Consider the following 13376-nt stretch of genomic DNA (forward strand, 5'->3'; position numbering starts at 1 on the left):
TAAACATCCAGCAATCAGGTATACCATGGACAAATCTTAAGACATTGTATCTTCTTATTTTTTACTTTGCTATCAAGACTTTATAATTCCTCCATTCTCAGCTGTCTTTGATTTTTATTTTATTTTTCATTTCTTTTTTTTAAGAACAATTCAATTGGTCACCCACTGAACCAGTTGTTGTTGCCATCATCCACCACTATTACTAGTCATTGGCCACCAATATTAGCAATTAATTTAAAACTTATTTTTTAAAATTTAATTGGTGAGGATATAATTTTTAATATTTTAAAATGTATTTATGTATTTTAATATATTTTATTTAAAATTAATTTTTTAATAATTTGAAATAAAAAATAATGTGTAAATAAGTAAAAAAAGTAATTAAAAATTAATTTTAAAAAATCATATGAAATTTTATTAAAGGGGTATTTTTACCTATTTATGGCATATCATGATACTATATGGTTCGTCGGCTTATGTTGTGCAAATTAAACACAGGATAAGATATAAGCTTAAGATGCTCATATCTTACCTACTCTTATACAACCTTCCTATCTTATCCATTCCTATCATATTCACCTTATGTTGTGCAAATTAAACACAGGATAAGATATCAGCTTAAGATGCTCATATCTTACCTACTCTTATACAATCTTCCTATCTTATCCATTCCTATCATATTCACCAAACGAGCCTTATCAAGATAAATATATTTTGTAATTAGTTTTTCTGTTTATTAAGTTTTGTTTCGTGTACATAGCATTATGGCTATGATACATAGATGGTAGCTGTCATAGATACATACATGGGAAAGTTTGTTATTGCTGTGTAAGGATTGGCACAATACGTGCGTTAGTTTTACCTTTCTGTTATGTGAGCATCCATCCCTATATAGCTCTCCTCCTTTTTGTATTTGAGTAAGACAAATGAATGAGAATTATTTTTTCTTGTAAAATGGTATCAAGAGCACTCTGGTTTTCTTCTTTCTTCCTCTGAGTTTTCTTTACCATGGCTAAAGGTCAGGCCAACAAATCCTCTGCTCTATCTCAGTCTCCCATTGAGGACACGGTAAGTCCTTATTACTTACATAGTGCCGATCATCCCGGCTTAGTTCTTGTTACTCATCTTCTCAATGGGACGAATTATCACACCTGGAGCAGAGCAATGTATATGGCCCTCACTGCCAAAAACAAGGTTCAATTCATCGATGGCACTCTTCCTCCACCAGACCCAGATGACTTGCTTTTTTCTTTTTGGACTCGATGCAACAGTATGGTCACTTCTTGGTTGCTAAATTCAGTGGTCAGAGAGATTGCTGATAGTCTTCTTTACTCACCTTCCGCAGCTAGCCTCTGGACTGATCTTAAGGATCGCTTTCAACAGGGGAATGGTCCACGCGTTTATCAACTCAAATCTCAGGTTTCAACATTAGTTCAAGGTTCTCTTGATGTTAATTCATATTATACTCGGCTAAAAATCCTCTGGGATGAATTGAAGGAATTCGAACCGATTCCTGCTTGCACTTGTGGAGGAATGAAATCATGGATTCTTTTTCGTGAACAGGAACGTGCCTTACAATTTCTGATGGGTTTGAATGATTCTTTTTCTTCGACCCGTGCTCAGATCCTTTTGATGGAGCCCTTGCCTTCCCTTGCAAAAGTATTTTCTCTGGTAATCCAAGAGGAACGTCAACGTAACATTCAATGTGGCTTCCCTTCTGCTGAACCACTCATACATGCCATCCCTGCTTCATCTGAAAATGCTACCATGGCTTCTCAGGTTTTGGGTAAACGAAGACCATTTTGCACACATTGCAATCAAAATGGCCATACAATTGAGAAATGCTTTCGCATTCATGGATACCCACCTGGGTGGAAGGGAAAACGATATCCTGTAGCACCCATTTCAGCCCCAAACTCTACTGCCTCTCTGGTGGGTAATGGGCTTTTGCCTTCTGTTGGGCCTCTCAGTCCAACTCCCACTCTCAGCCCACATCAGATATCTCAGCTTCTTGCTCTTCTCCATTCTCCATCATCCGTGTCTCATCCTCCATCTGCCACCACCACTGTGTCAGATTCTATTCATCCAGCCTCAGTCTCATCCGTTGCCCACGTTTCTGGTGAGATTTCCACTCTTTCTCCTTCTTCTTGGATCCTTGACACAGGCGCTACTCATCATGTCTGTTGTGACCTCAAATTTTTTATTTCTTCTTCTCCTATTAAAGATTTCTGTGTCAATCTTCCGAATGGTACTTCCATTCCTGTTTGTCGTATTGGTTCTGTTCGTCTTTCTTCTCATCTCATTCTAACTTCTGTTCTTTTTGTTCCAGATTTTAGATATAATTTGTTGTCAGTCAGTGCTTTAACATCTTCGTTTCCTCTCATTTTGTCCTTCACTGATTCTTCTTGCAATTTGCAGGATCACTCTACGGGACAGAAGATTGGGATTGCTAATCGATTTGGCAATCTCTATATCTTAGAAGCTTCACCTCTTCATTCGTCTACCTTAGCTTCTTCAAGCACTCTTTCTTCACTCTGGCATAGTCGTCTTGGTCACCCATCTGTATCTCGTTTACAGATATTGCAAGATGTTTTAGGAATATCATCTATTTCAGTTTTGTCTCCTTTATGTCATGTTTGTCCCATGTCAAAACAGAGGCGTTTGCCTTTTACTTCCAATAATAATATTGTTGCTTTACCTTTTGATTTGCTTCACTTAGATGTTTGGGATCCTTTCTCTGTTATTTCTGCTGATGGATATCGTTTTTTCCTAACCATTGTGGATGATTGTAGCAGGCATACTTGGGTTTATTTCCTTCATGCAAAATCAGATGTGTTGCGTATATTTCCTGATTTCTGTAATATGGTTTCTAATCAGTTTCGTAGTGCTATTAAAGCTGTGAGGTCAGACAATGCTCCTGAGTTTAATTTCACCTCCTACTTCAAGGATAAGGGTATTCATCATCAGCATTCATGTGTGGATCGACCCCAACAAAATGCTGTTGTTGAGAGGAAACATCAGCATTTGCTTAATGTGGCCCGTTCATTACAAATTCAATCCAATATTCCACTTGCTTATTGGACTGATTGTTTGCTTACTGCATGTTATTTGATCAACAGGTTGCCTACTCCCTTGCTGAGTAACAAAACTCCTTTTGAAGTTCTAATGGGTAAACCACCATCCTATACTCATCTCAGAACTTTTGGCTGTCTTTGTTTTGCTTCAACATTGCCTCGTGATCGTCACAAGTTTTCTGCCAGAGCTATTCCAGTTGTTTTCATAGGATATCCTCCAGGCTACAAAGCTTACAAAGTGCTTGATATGTCCTCTAATCGCATTTTTATAACCAGAGATATTGTGTTTCATGAAACTGAGTTCCCTTTTAAACATTTACCTCCTCCATCCACTGATATATTTTCTGATCTTGTCTTACCTATTCATGATCCTCTACCTATACAAACATCCACCCGTACTATCAAACCTCCTTCTTACCTCAAAGACTATATATGTTCTACTTCCAATTCCACCACCACCTACCCTTTGGCTGCTGTTTTAAGCACTTCTCGTTTATCACCTACTTACGCTGCCCTTGTTAATTCTGTTACCCTTCATCCTGAGCCTTCTTCCTTTTCTGAAGTTGTTAAGGTTCGTGCTTGGCGTGCGGCAATGCAACTTGAAATTGATGCTTTGGAAGCTAATCATACATGGTCTCTGGTTTCTTTACCTTCTGGCAAACGCCCCATTGGCTGTAAATGGATTTACAAGGTCAAACTTAAGGCTGATGGCTCTTTAGAAAGGTATAAAGCAAGGTTGGTTGCTCAAGGTTTTACTCAACAAGAGGGAATTGATTTTTTTGATACATTTTCTCCTGTAGCAAAGATTACTTCGGTTCGTTTACTTCTTGCTTTGACTGCTATTCATGGCTGGTCTCTCACTCACCTAGATGTCAACAATGCTTTTTTGCATGGTGACCTTTCTGAAGAAGCTTACATGCTTCCTCCTCCGGGATATCACCATGAGGGGGAACCTCTATCTTCTAACATGGTGTGCAAACTTCATAAATCACTATATGGCCTTAAGCAAGCATCAAGACAATGGTTCTTGAAATTTTCCAGTTTTCTCATTGCAAATGGATTTCGACAGTCAAAATCTGATTCTTCTTTATTTGTCAAGTCACAAGATCATTCTTTCCTTGCACTCTTAGTATATGTAGATGATATTGTGATTGCAAGCAATAATGATACACAAGTTCAGGATTTAAAACAACTTCTGCACAGTCAATTCAAGCTTAAAGACCTTGGTGATTTAAAATATTTTCTTGGGATTGAGGTTGCTAGATCATCAAAAGGAATTAGCATTTGTCAAAGGGGTTATGCCTTGCAAATCTTGTCTGACACGGGTATGACAGCTTGTAAACCCAAATCCATACCAATGGAGCCTAATTCGAAATTGTCTCAAGAAGAAGGGGATCTTCTTGATGATCCTCTGGTTTATAAAAGATTGATAGGCAGATTGTTGTACTTGACTATAACAAGACCTGACTTATCTTATGCTGTGAATAAGCTCAGCCAGTTTTTAGCACATCCTAGGATTCCTCATCTTCAAGTTGTTCATAGACTGCTTCATTATCTTAAGAGAACTATTGGTCAAGGTCTCTTTTATCCCAGCACTGGTGAACTGAAGCTGAAAGCTTTTTCAGATTCAGATTGGGCCTCTTGCATAGATACCAGAAGATCAGTAACTGGATTTTGTGTCTTCTTAGGAGAATCTCTTATCAGTTGGAAATCAAAGAAGCGGCAAACTGTCTCAAGATCTTCAGCAGAGGTTGAATATAGAGCCCTTGCAAATGTTACTTGTGAGCTAGTTTGGCTGCGAGCACTTTTATCAGATTTTAGAATTCTTCATTCAGAACCTGGAATGATATTTTGTGATAACATGGCTGCCTTGCACATTGCTGAAAATGCAGTATTCCATGAGAGGACTAAGCACATAGAAATTGATTGTCACCTAGTCAGAGAGAAGGTTGTAAGTGGAGAAGTAAAGGTTTTACATGTTTCATCTAAATCTCAATTGGCAGATATTCTCACCAAGCCTTTGTTTCCTTCTCATTTTGAGGATCTGCTCATCAAGATGGGAATACTTAACATACATGCTCCATCTTGAGGGGGAGTATCAAGATAAATATATTTTGTAATTAGTTTTTCTGTTTATTAAGTTTTGTTTCGTGTACATAGCATTATGGCTATGATACATAGATGGTAGCTGTCATAGATACATACATGGGAAAGTTTGTTATTGCTGTGTAAGGATTGGCACAATACGTGCGTTAGTTTTACCTTTCTGTTATGTGAGCATCCATCCCTATATAGCTCTCTTCCTTTTTGTATTTGAGTAAGACAAATGAATGAGAATTATTTTTTCTTGTAAAAAGCCTTATAATTCCTCCATTTTCAGCTGCCTTTGCGGTTTTTTTTTTGGTTGAATAAATCACATTTATCTTTCGTGGAAGATAATCTGTTCGGGGCGGTGCATTTTTTTTTTAAGACCAAAGCGTGATGGTGTATGGGGGAGATGGAAAAAGGAAAACAAAAATTAAACCAAAAAGTTGGGTCGTGGAATTGTGACTTGTCGATTGATTCAGCATAAGAATAGTTATATGGACCAAATTCACCATATGAGCATCCATATTGGCCTCTATTAGCCAGATGTGACGAATCCGAATGGTATTATAGCCCATCCATCATAGTAGGGATTACTCTTAAAAGATAGAAAATAGTTAGGATTTAAATAATGATAAAAATAGTATAAAGACTTAGTAGCCAAATAAATGGAAATTATATATAATTGTCATTTTTTTACTCTTATCAAATTCATCAACACCAAACTAAGTCTAAAATTAGAATTTTTTTCAATTGACTTTACTCTATTACAATATGCCCAAGTTCTCAATTATGCATGTGAAGGGATCTTATCCCAGACTCGATTTGATAAGAATAATTCGCCTCGTTTGATTTTATTTTTTTTATCTTTTTGGCTCCAGTTTGTCTCATTTTTATTTCAAGAGTTGCTTACATTCGTCGAGTTCAAATTCAACTCATTTAAGAAATAAGTTAAATATTTTTATTTTTTTTTGAAAAATTGTAAGTTAAGATTTTTTTAATAGGATAGGATATTGTGACACACAAATAATGTTACGCACAATGTTACGACCATATCTTAACCGTTGATTTCCGCCAATCAACGGTTATCATTTTTCAAATCAAACTCATTAATTAATTATTAATTCGCAATAAATGATAATCGTTGATTGACGGAAATCAACAGTTAAGATGTGGTCGTAACATTGTGCGTAACATTATTTATGTGTCACAATATCCTATCCTTTTTTAATAGGTAAAATTACAATAACTCGTGAGTCTAACTTGATGAAATATTAACTAATAAAGTCTTGAGTAGTTTGTAAGTTAGCTTTACTTACTTCGAGCTCTACAATTTTCCAATAAAGAAATCTTTGCTTATGTTGCACATTAAATAGCTTTATTTTTCTAAAGAAAAAAATCTGTAATTTCCTTTTTCGAAATTATAAGTATCATCATTTTAATTTTTTAAATTCTTATGAAATTATATCAATTCAGTTTATAAAAAGTGACATCGATCTTTGATATACAATCAAAAGGCATCTTGTTGTTGGTATGAGTAAAGCTACCTATATATGTCACCTTATTTTACATAATTAATTTTTTTTTATACACGCGTAATGTTCTGATTCTGTTACATATTTTAATATATAAGATGAAATATTAGAATTATGTTTTTAAAAACTCACCTTTAATTTTTATTTTTGATATTTAAGATAAATTCTTAAATTTCATTTATTTATTTTTAATTATATTTAATAATTTTTTTTAAATATTTATATCATGAACTCCCCTATATACTATGAAGCACCGACACATGTTGGACATGGACAAGCGGTCAACATTTTGGACATGCTCTCAACTCTCCGATACGTTTCGACATGCAGTCAACGTTTATGCATGTTCAAATTTTACTTTATTTTATCTTTTTAACTAAATATGGAAAATTAATTTATAAATAAAATATTTTTTGTTATTAAATTTGACATGAAAAATTAATAAGGCATGCAAAATTATTTTTGTTTTATATTTATGTTATGAAATTTGAATATTTGATTGATTATATGACTTATTATGAATTGCTATATGTAAATTATTATATATATTAAAAATATTATTTAATATCAAAATATGTCTTAACATATTAAAATTTAATATTTTTAAAATTAATGTATCAAAATATCTTATCGTATCGTGTTTCATGTTGGGGTTGATAGAACGTAACCTATATATAAATAAAGAGGAAAGATCCGTTTACAAACTGTTTTTTACAAATTTTTGCAAATTACACTATGTATTCCCGGAAGAATATAGTGTAACTTAGTATTATTCCGAGAGAACATAGTGTAATTTGTAAGAATTTGTAAATAAAAAATTTGTAAATATAACTCTCCACGTAAATAAATACTTATCCATTCATTTTATATACCATGTTCATAAAGTTTGCGCAACAAACAACCCTACAAACAAATCAAAGACCGATCCTGTGTTCCACTTCTAATCTCCTCTAGCCCAATCACCAAAAACATAAAATAAAATAAAACCCCACAGCTCGCTGTGCTGATGCGAGAGCCAGCCTGGAGGAACACTAATAATGTCAAAAACGTACGTAGTAGGATGTAGGACAACTCAGCTGGACCACCTTTTATTACCAAAAACATAAATATAAAAAGAAAAAAACTGGGCAACCTTTCTGGTAGATGATGGAAATATTTTACTATTTATGTTTTTTTACTATTTAGGTTTAGATATATTCAGAGTTAGACATTTGAATTTATTCCACATTAACAACATTAGTCTATATTTTTTACCCTAATTACGTAGCCTTTTAATAGTCTTGTCATCATTATATTAATAAAGACTAATATTAAAAAACTAAATCTTATAATTAGATTAAAGAATAACCATGTCCCACAATAATACATCGTCATCAGAGAAGTATCTTGTGCCAAAAATAACCAAGAATCTTTTTTATATTTTTAACTTTAGCTTTTGAAACACGCTTTGGTGCAGGGGTAGTACGGAAGGTACTTTACACCATGAAATCATTATTTTTTGTTTGATTACATACACCATGAAAACATTATAATTCTGTCTCGTTGCTAGTGATGATACTGATACTATCATATTAATAGTGTCAGAGTTGGGCTCTTGCTAGTTGTTTCACGGAGTTATGGGAAAAGGATGGGAAGGGGTGCACCGAACAGTGGTTACAGCCTTCATCTAGCTGTAAGCAATCAATGCTGTCATCTCAACAACTTGGGATTTTTCTGAGATAATGACCATATTGTCATTTTTTAGGCAAAATTTTATCTGATTGCCACTTCTGAAACAAAATTTGCCAAAATGCCACGCCTGAATCCCGCTGGTCTGACAAGCGGGAATGGACTGGACACGTGTCAGCGTCTGAATGGTCAACCATTCTCGCTGGGCCGCCCAGCTAGAATGACAGAATGCTGACACGTGGCAAAAGTACAGACATGCAGAGAATGTCTGTGCTTTTGCCACGTGTCAGCATTCTGTCATTCTAGCTGGGCGGCCCAGCGAGAATGGTTGACCATTCAGACGCTGATACGTGTCCAGTCCATTCTCGCTTGTCAGACCAGCGAGATTCAGGCGTGGCATTTTGGCAAATTTTTTTTCAGAAGTGACAATCAGGTAAATTTTTATGAAAGGAGTGGCAATATGGTCAATGTCGCGATTTTTCTCCTTCTCCCGCATATGCATTTCGATTTGGATGCATGCAACCAAGTTGGACTAATTTGACCCCATCAATGAGGAAAAAAGAAAAGAAAATGACAAAGAAAAACAAAACAAAGTAGTTGTTCGAGTTGGACCATGGTCCTGTCCTCTTCGACAAAATTGTATGAGAAATTTGATTTGATATCAGGGAGGAAAAATCATACAAAACATGTGAAGCTAAGTATTATTTGATTTATTTCTTAATGTATGTGGTTTTTATTTTATTTTAAATGTCATCATAACGCACCCAAAGAAAAAATGACATTTTGTGCAGCATTACTCATATGTATAATTCAGAAAAATTGGTATATATACCCAAAATTATGTATAATATTTGAGTTTGAACTTTTAAAAAAAAATTATAATAAAACTAAATTATTAATGGGAAAAACATATATTCTTTAAAAGAATATAAACTTATATTATTTTAGATCTTAACCGTTGATTTTCGTCCATCACGGTTATAATCTATTGGGTCAAATTTAATGGGCCAAATTTATTATTAATTAATTAATAATTTTGACCCAATAGACTATAATCGTTAATAGATGAAAATCAACGGTTATGATCTTAAATGATATAAGCTTATATCATTTAAAATGACAGATATTATTCTCATTATTAATATATAATATAAGAAATAGTACTATGATATAAGAACAAATAATAAAAGAATAAAATGAAAAACCGAAATCGAATTAGTGTATTTGAAGCACCGACTCCCACTATGACTGACATTGGCTCCAAACACGTAAGACAGAAGTATTGTGACATTTATTAAAGGGAAAACTTCAAAAAAAAAATTGTTTGTGACTTTACTTATAATTATTTTGGATAGGATATTGTAACAACTAAATAATTTATTATCAATGTTACTACCATATCTTAACTGTTGATTTTCGTCAATCAACGGTTATCATTTTTCAAATTAAACTCATTAATTAATTATTAATTCGCAATAAATGATAATCGTTGATTGACGAAAATCAACGGTTAAGATGTGGTACTAACATTGGTAATAACATTATTTGGTTGTCATAAAATCCTATCCCTAATCATTTATCCCCTCTCCAAAATTTTGAATCGTTTATCCTTTTGGCTTAAAGTTTTTTTATCATTTACCCCCCTCAGTGAGGAGGGGGTAAGTGATAAAAAAACTTTAAATCAGAGAGGTAAGTGATAAAAAAAATCTAAATAAGAGTGTAAATGATTCAAAAAATTTGTGAGGGGGTAAGTGATAATTAAGAAAACTTGGGGTTTTGAAGTTTTCCCTTTTATTAAATGAAGATAATTCAATTGATGTAAGAGACTGGGTGGAGTGAGAGATGAAAAAATATATTCAATTTTTTTTAATATTATTTTTGAAAGAAATGTAAAATTTTAATTCTAAATTTGTCCTGAACAAAATTATTTTCCAGGAACGACAATATAAAAGAAAAATTGTTTGTGACATTTGGTTGACAAATCCCAAAAAATCTCGAAGACAGGCTTTTATAATAGAGATTTAATTTTTTCATGTTGCATGAGAATTGAATTCTTATATTGTCACTTAACTAGTAGTGGGTCTCATATTTATTAAAAAAAAAAATTTACACACAAAGAAAAAGATCACAACATGATAATTGAATTCTCGTGTGTGATGTAAGAAAATATTTTTCCTTTATAATATGCCAAACAGTGGGTTATTTTGGTAATATCAAGTGGCAAAATATGGGTTGGGACTTGGGAGTACCCTTTCTGCCTATATAAATGCCAGTATGCGTAGTAAGCTTGGTCATCGAGTAGTCTTGCTTGAAGTTGAAGTTCAATCGTAGATTCTAAACAACTAGTCTTTGCGTGCTTTGTTGTGTGTCCACAACAATGGCATTACGCGTGCTTCTTGTGTTTGGGATGTTGCTGCTAGTGTGCTTTTCTAAGGTGCACTAATTAATTTTAGCTTCATTTTGAACATACCCAATTAATTAACGCCTCTGTTCCAAGTCCTTTGTTAAGGTTTAATTTATATATATCCTTGAAGCTGAGAGTGGTTATTTTTTATCCCTTTTTCTTTTCTTGTTGTTATTGTCATGCAGGTTTCATCTGATCTGGAGATATCAAAGGAAGAAGATGAAGAACTGCGTTTTCCTGATGAGCCAGTATGTTTCTTTTCTTTCATGATTTGCTGAAAATTTGATATAACCATTCATCTTATAATGTTCTTGTTGGACTTCTTTTTAGCTCATTGTGAAAGACGGAAACAGAAGGCTAATGCAAGCCATAGGTAAAAACAATAACGAAAATATTTGATCCTTTCTTAAGTTATTTTCTTTATTTTGTGACAAAAATGTTTTTTTTTCAAGTCCGAATAAATAAACGAGTTTTGGTGTCTTTATTTGATGCCTTTTGAATTCTCCTTGTAGATTGCGGAGGATTGTGCAAGGCGAGGTGCGGTGCTCATTCTAGGCCCAAATATTGCATTAGGGCATGTGGGACATGCTGTGTGAGGTGCAAGTGTGTTCCACCTGGTACCTCTGGCAATAGGGAGGTCTGTGGGACTTGCTATACCGATATGACAACCCATGGCAACAAGACTAAGTGCCCTTAGACCCAAATAAGACCATAGTCCGTGGGCCCACCATTCACTTCACACCAAGCACCAAGTAGTGTGTAGTTCAGTAAATGTGGTGTGTGTTGTTATGAACACCTTCCTACTCCTAGGTTTGTGTTTTAAGGCTGTGTTCTAGTTTTGGCCCGTGTTGTGGCATGGTACCTTAGTCAATTGTATAATTTATAAACTTTGTGCTTAGATTGCTTAATATATATATAATGTACTACATTCCTGTTCGGATCCATCCATCTATTGTTATTAACTTAAGAGAACACATTAAAATCAGGCGTTGGGTTTGTTTATTGTTATATTTTTATTTACGGTTGTGTTTCAAGCATAGACAAATTAATATAGAATAAACACCATTTTTATCCCTAACAAAAAACACGGTCTCCACTTTAGTCATTTATAAAAATAAATTAGTTAGTTATCCCTAACAAATTCAAAGTGGACTCATTTTAGTCCTCTTGAGGGACTAATATGAGTCTTTTTTGAATTTGTGAAGACCATGATTTCAACTAAATGGGTTCATTTTAAATTTGTTAAGGACTAACTAACTAATTTATTTTTGTAAGGGACTAAAGTGGAGACTGTATTTTTTGTTAGAGACAAAAAGGTATTTACTCATTAATATATAAACAAATTCCACTAATTTTCCCGACTTTTTGGTTTGCCGTTTGTGTAGCCAATTGCCAATCACCCTTTTGGCCCATATTACATCAATATATTTAAAATATGATGTGTTAAGAGAGAGATAGGCGCATACATATATTTAAAATAATTACTAAGTTTAGAACTAGTCCTGATGGATAATAAGATCAATATTTTGTTATTCGAAAGAAAGGAAATGCATATTCTGTTGAATATACAATAAAATATAATTCAGTAACTTTTTCTTACGATATGCCGAAAAAAAAAACAGGAATTGCATATGGTATGTACATAATACACGAATACAATGATGAAGTGGAATATATATATATATAGTTATCTTATTTTTCATTATAAAAAATCTATCTTCTATTCACTCATCGAAAGATGTACTTTGAATTTTTTTTCTCAAAAAAATATATATATATATATATATATATATATATATATATATATATATATTTATTGAAAATATACATTTTCATATTGTACGAAATAAAATTATTTTATTTTCATAAAATAAAAGATGAAATTTACTTTTTCTTTTTCTTTTTCTTAGTAATCCACACCTACTTTTTTATATATTATATAACACACTAAATCAATATTTGTTATATGTGGTAAGAAGCTGCATAAACATCTTGTTAATAGTATTACTTTTGTAAAAAATAATTTGGCCATGAACTTCCAATTGGGGCGGTGGTCTAAAGATGTGCTGGACTCTTCTTTTGTTAGTTTTCGGACCTTTTCGAGTTGTGGGTCCACTGAGCACCGGCCCATCATACAATGTGACGTCCATGGGCCTGTCCTTTACTATTGTAGCCCACCGACAGGGCAACATATCCCCCACATATAACTTACAAATGCTCGTGGGTCACGTTTCAATGATATACCTGATCTACTAATCTTAATTTAAAATATTGATTTGGACTTGGTTTCAACCCACCCATGGTCATGGCACAATTAGGTCGAACCAGATTGAGTAAAGTTATAAAATTTCACAATTATAAAAATTAAAATTGAGATATGTTTTATGAAGGAGATTATACTTATAACTTCTTGCAAGTTGCAACCAGTTTTATGCTTATTGGATCAAAATCAATAATCACTCTCACTTAATGTCATTTTGTAATCGTTGATTTGATTTTGATCCAACAATTATAAAAGTAGTTGTAAAGGAAAAGATGTTGTAAATATAACCACTCTCATATTTTATAATATTTTTTAAAAATACTATCATGTTATGTATAAAGTATTAA

The 13376-nt window shown here is 33.4% G+C and overlaps 1 protein-coding gene across 1 annotated transcript; it reads left to right on the forward strand.

The window, feature by feature from the left end:
• The first annotated feature begins 10705 nt into the window (after window positions 1-10705).
• LOC133304305 (snakin-2-like) lies at window positions 10706-11487 on the forward strand. Its single transcript, XM_061504312.1, has 4 exons — window positions 10706-10796; window positions 10952-11014; window positions 11097-11139; window positions 11279-11487. The coding sequence occupies exons 1-4, from the start codon at window positions 10740-10742 to the stop codon at window positions 11461-11463; spliced, it is 348 nt and encodes a 115-aa protein (XP_061360296.1). The 5' UTR covers window positions 10706-10739; the 3' UTR covers window positions 11464-11487.
• The last annotated feature ends 1889 nt before the right edge of the window (window positions 11488-13376 follow it).

This window comes from Gastrolobium bilobum, unplaced genomic scaffold (genome assembly GCF_033153095.1).
Source record: "Gastrolobium bilobum isolate Gb01-03AN ecotype WA unplaced genomic scaffold, APGP_CSIRO_Gbil_v1 utg4007, whole genome shotgun sequence".
NCBI classification, from domain to species: Eukaryota; Viridiplantae; Streptophyta; class Magnoliopsida; order Fabales; family Fabaceae; genus Gastrolobium; species Gastrolobium bilobum.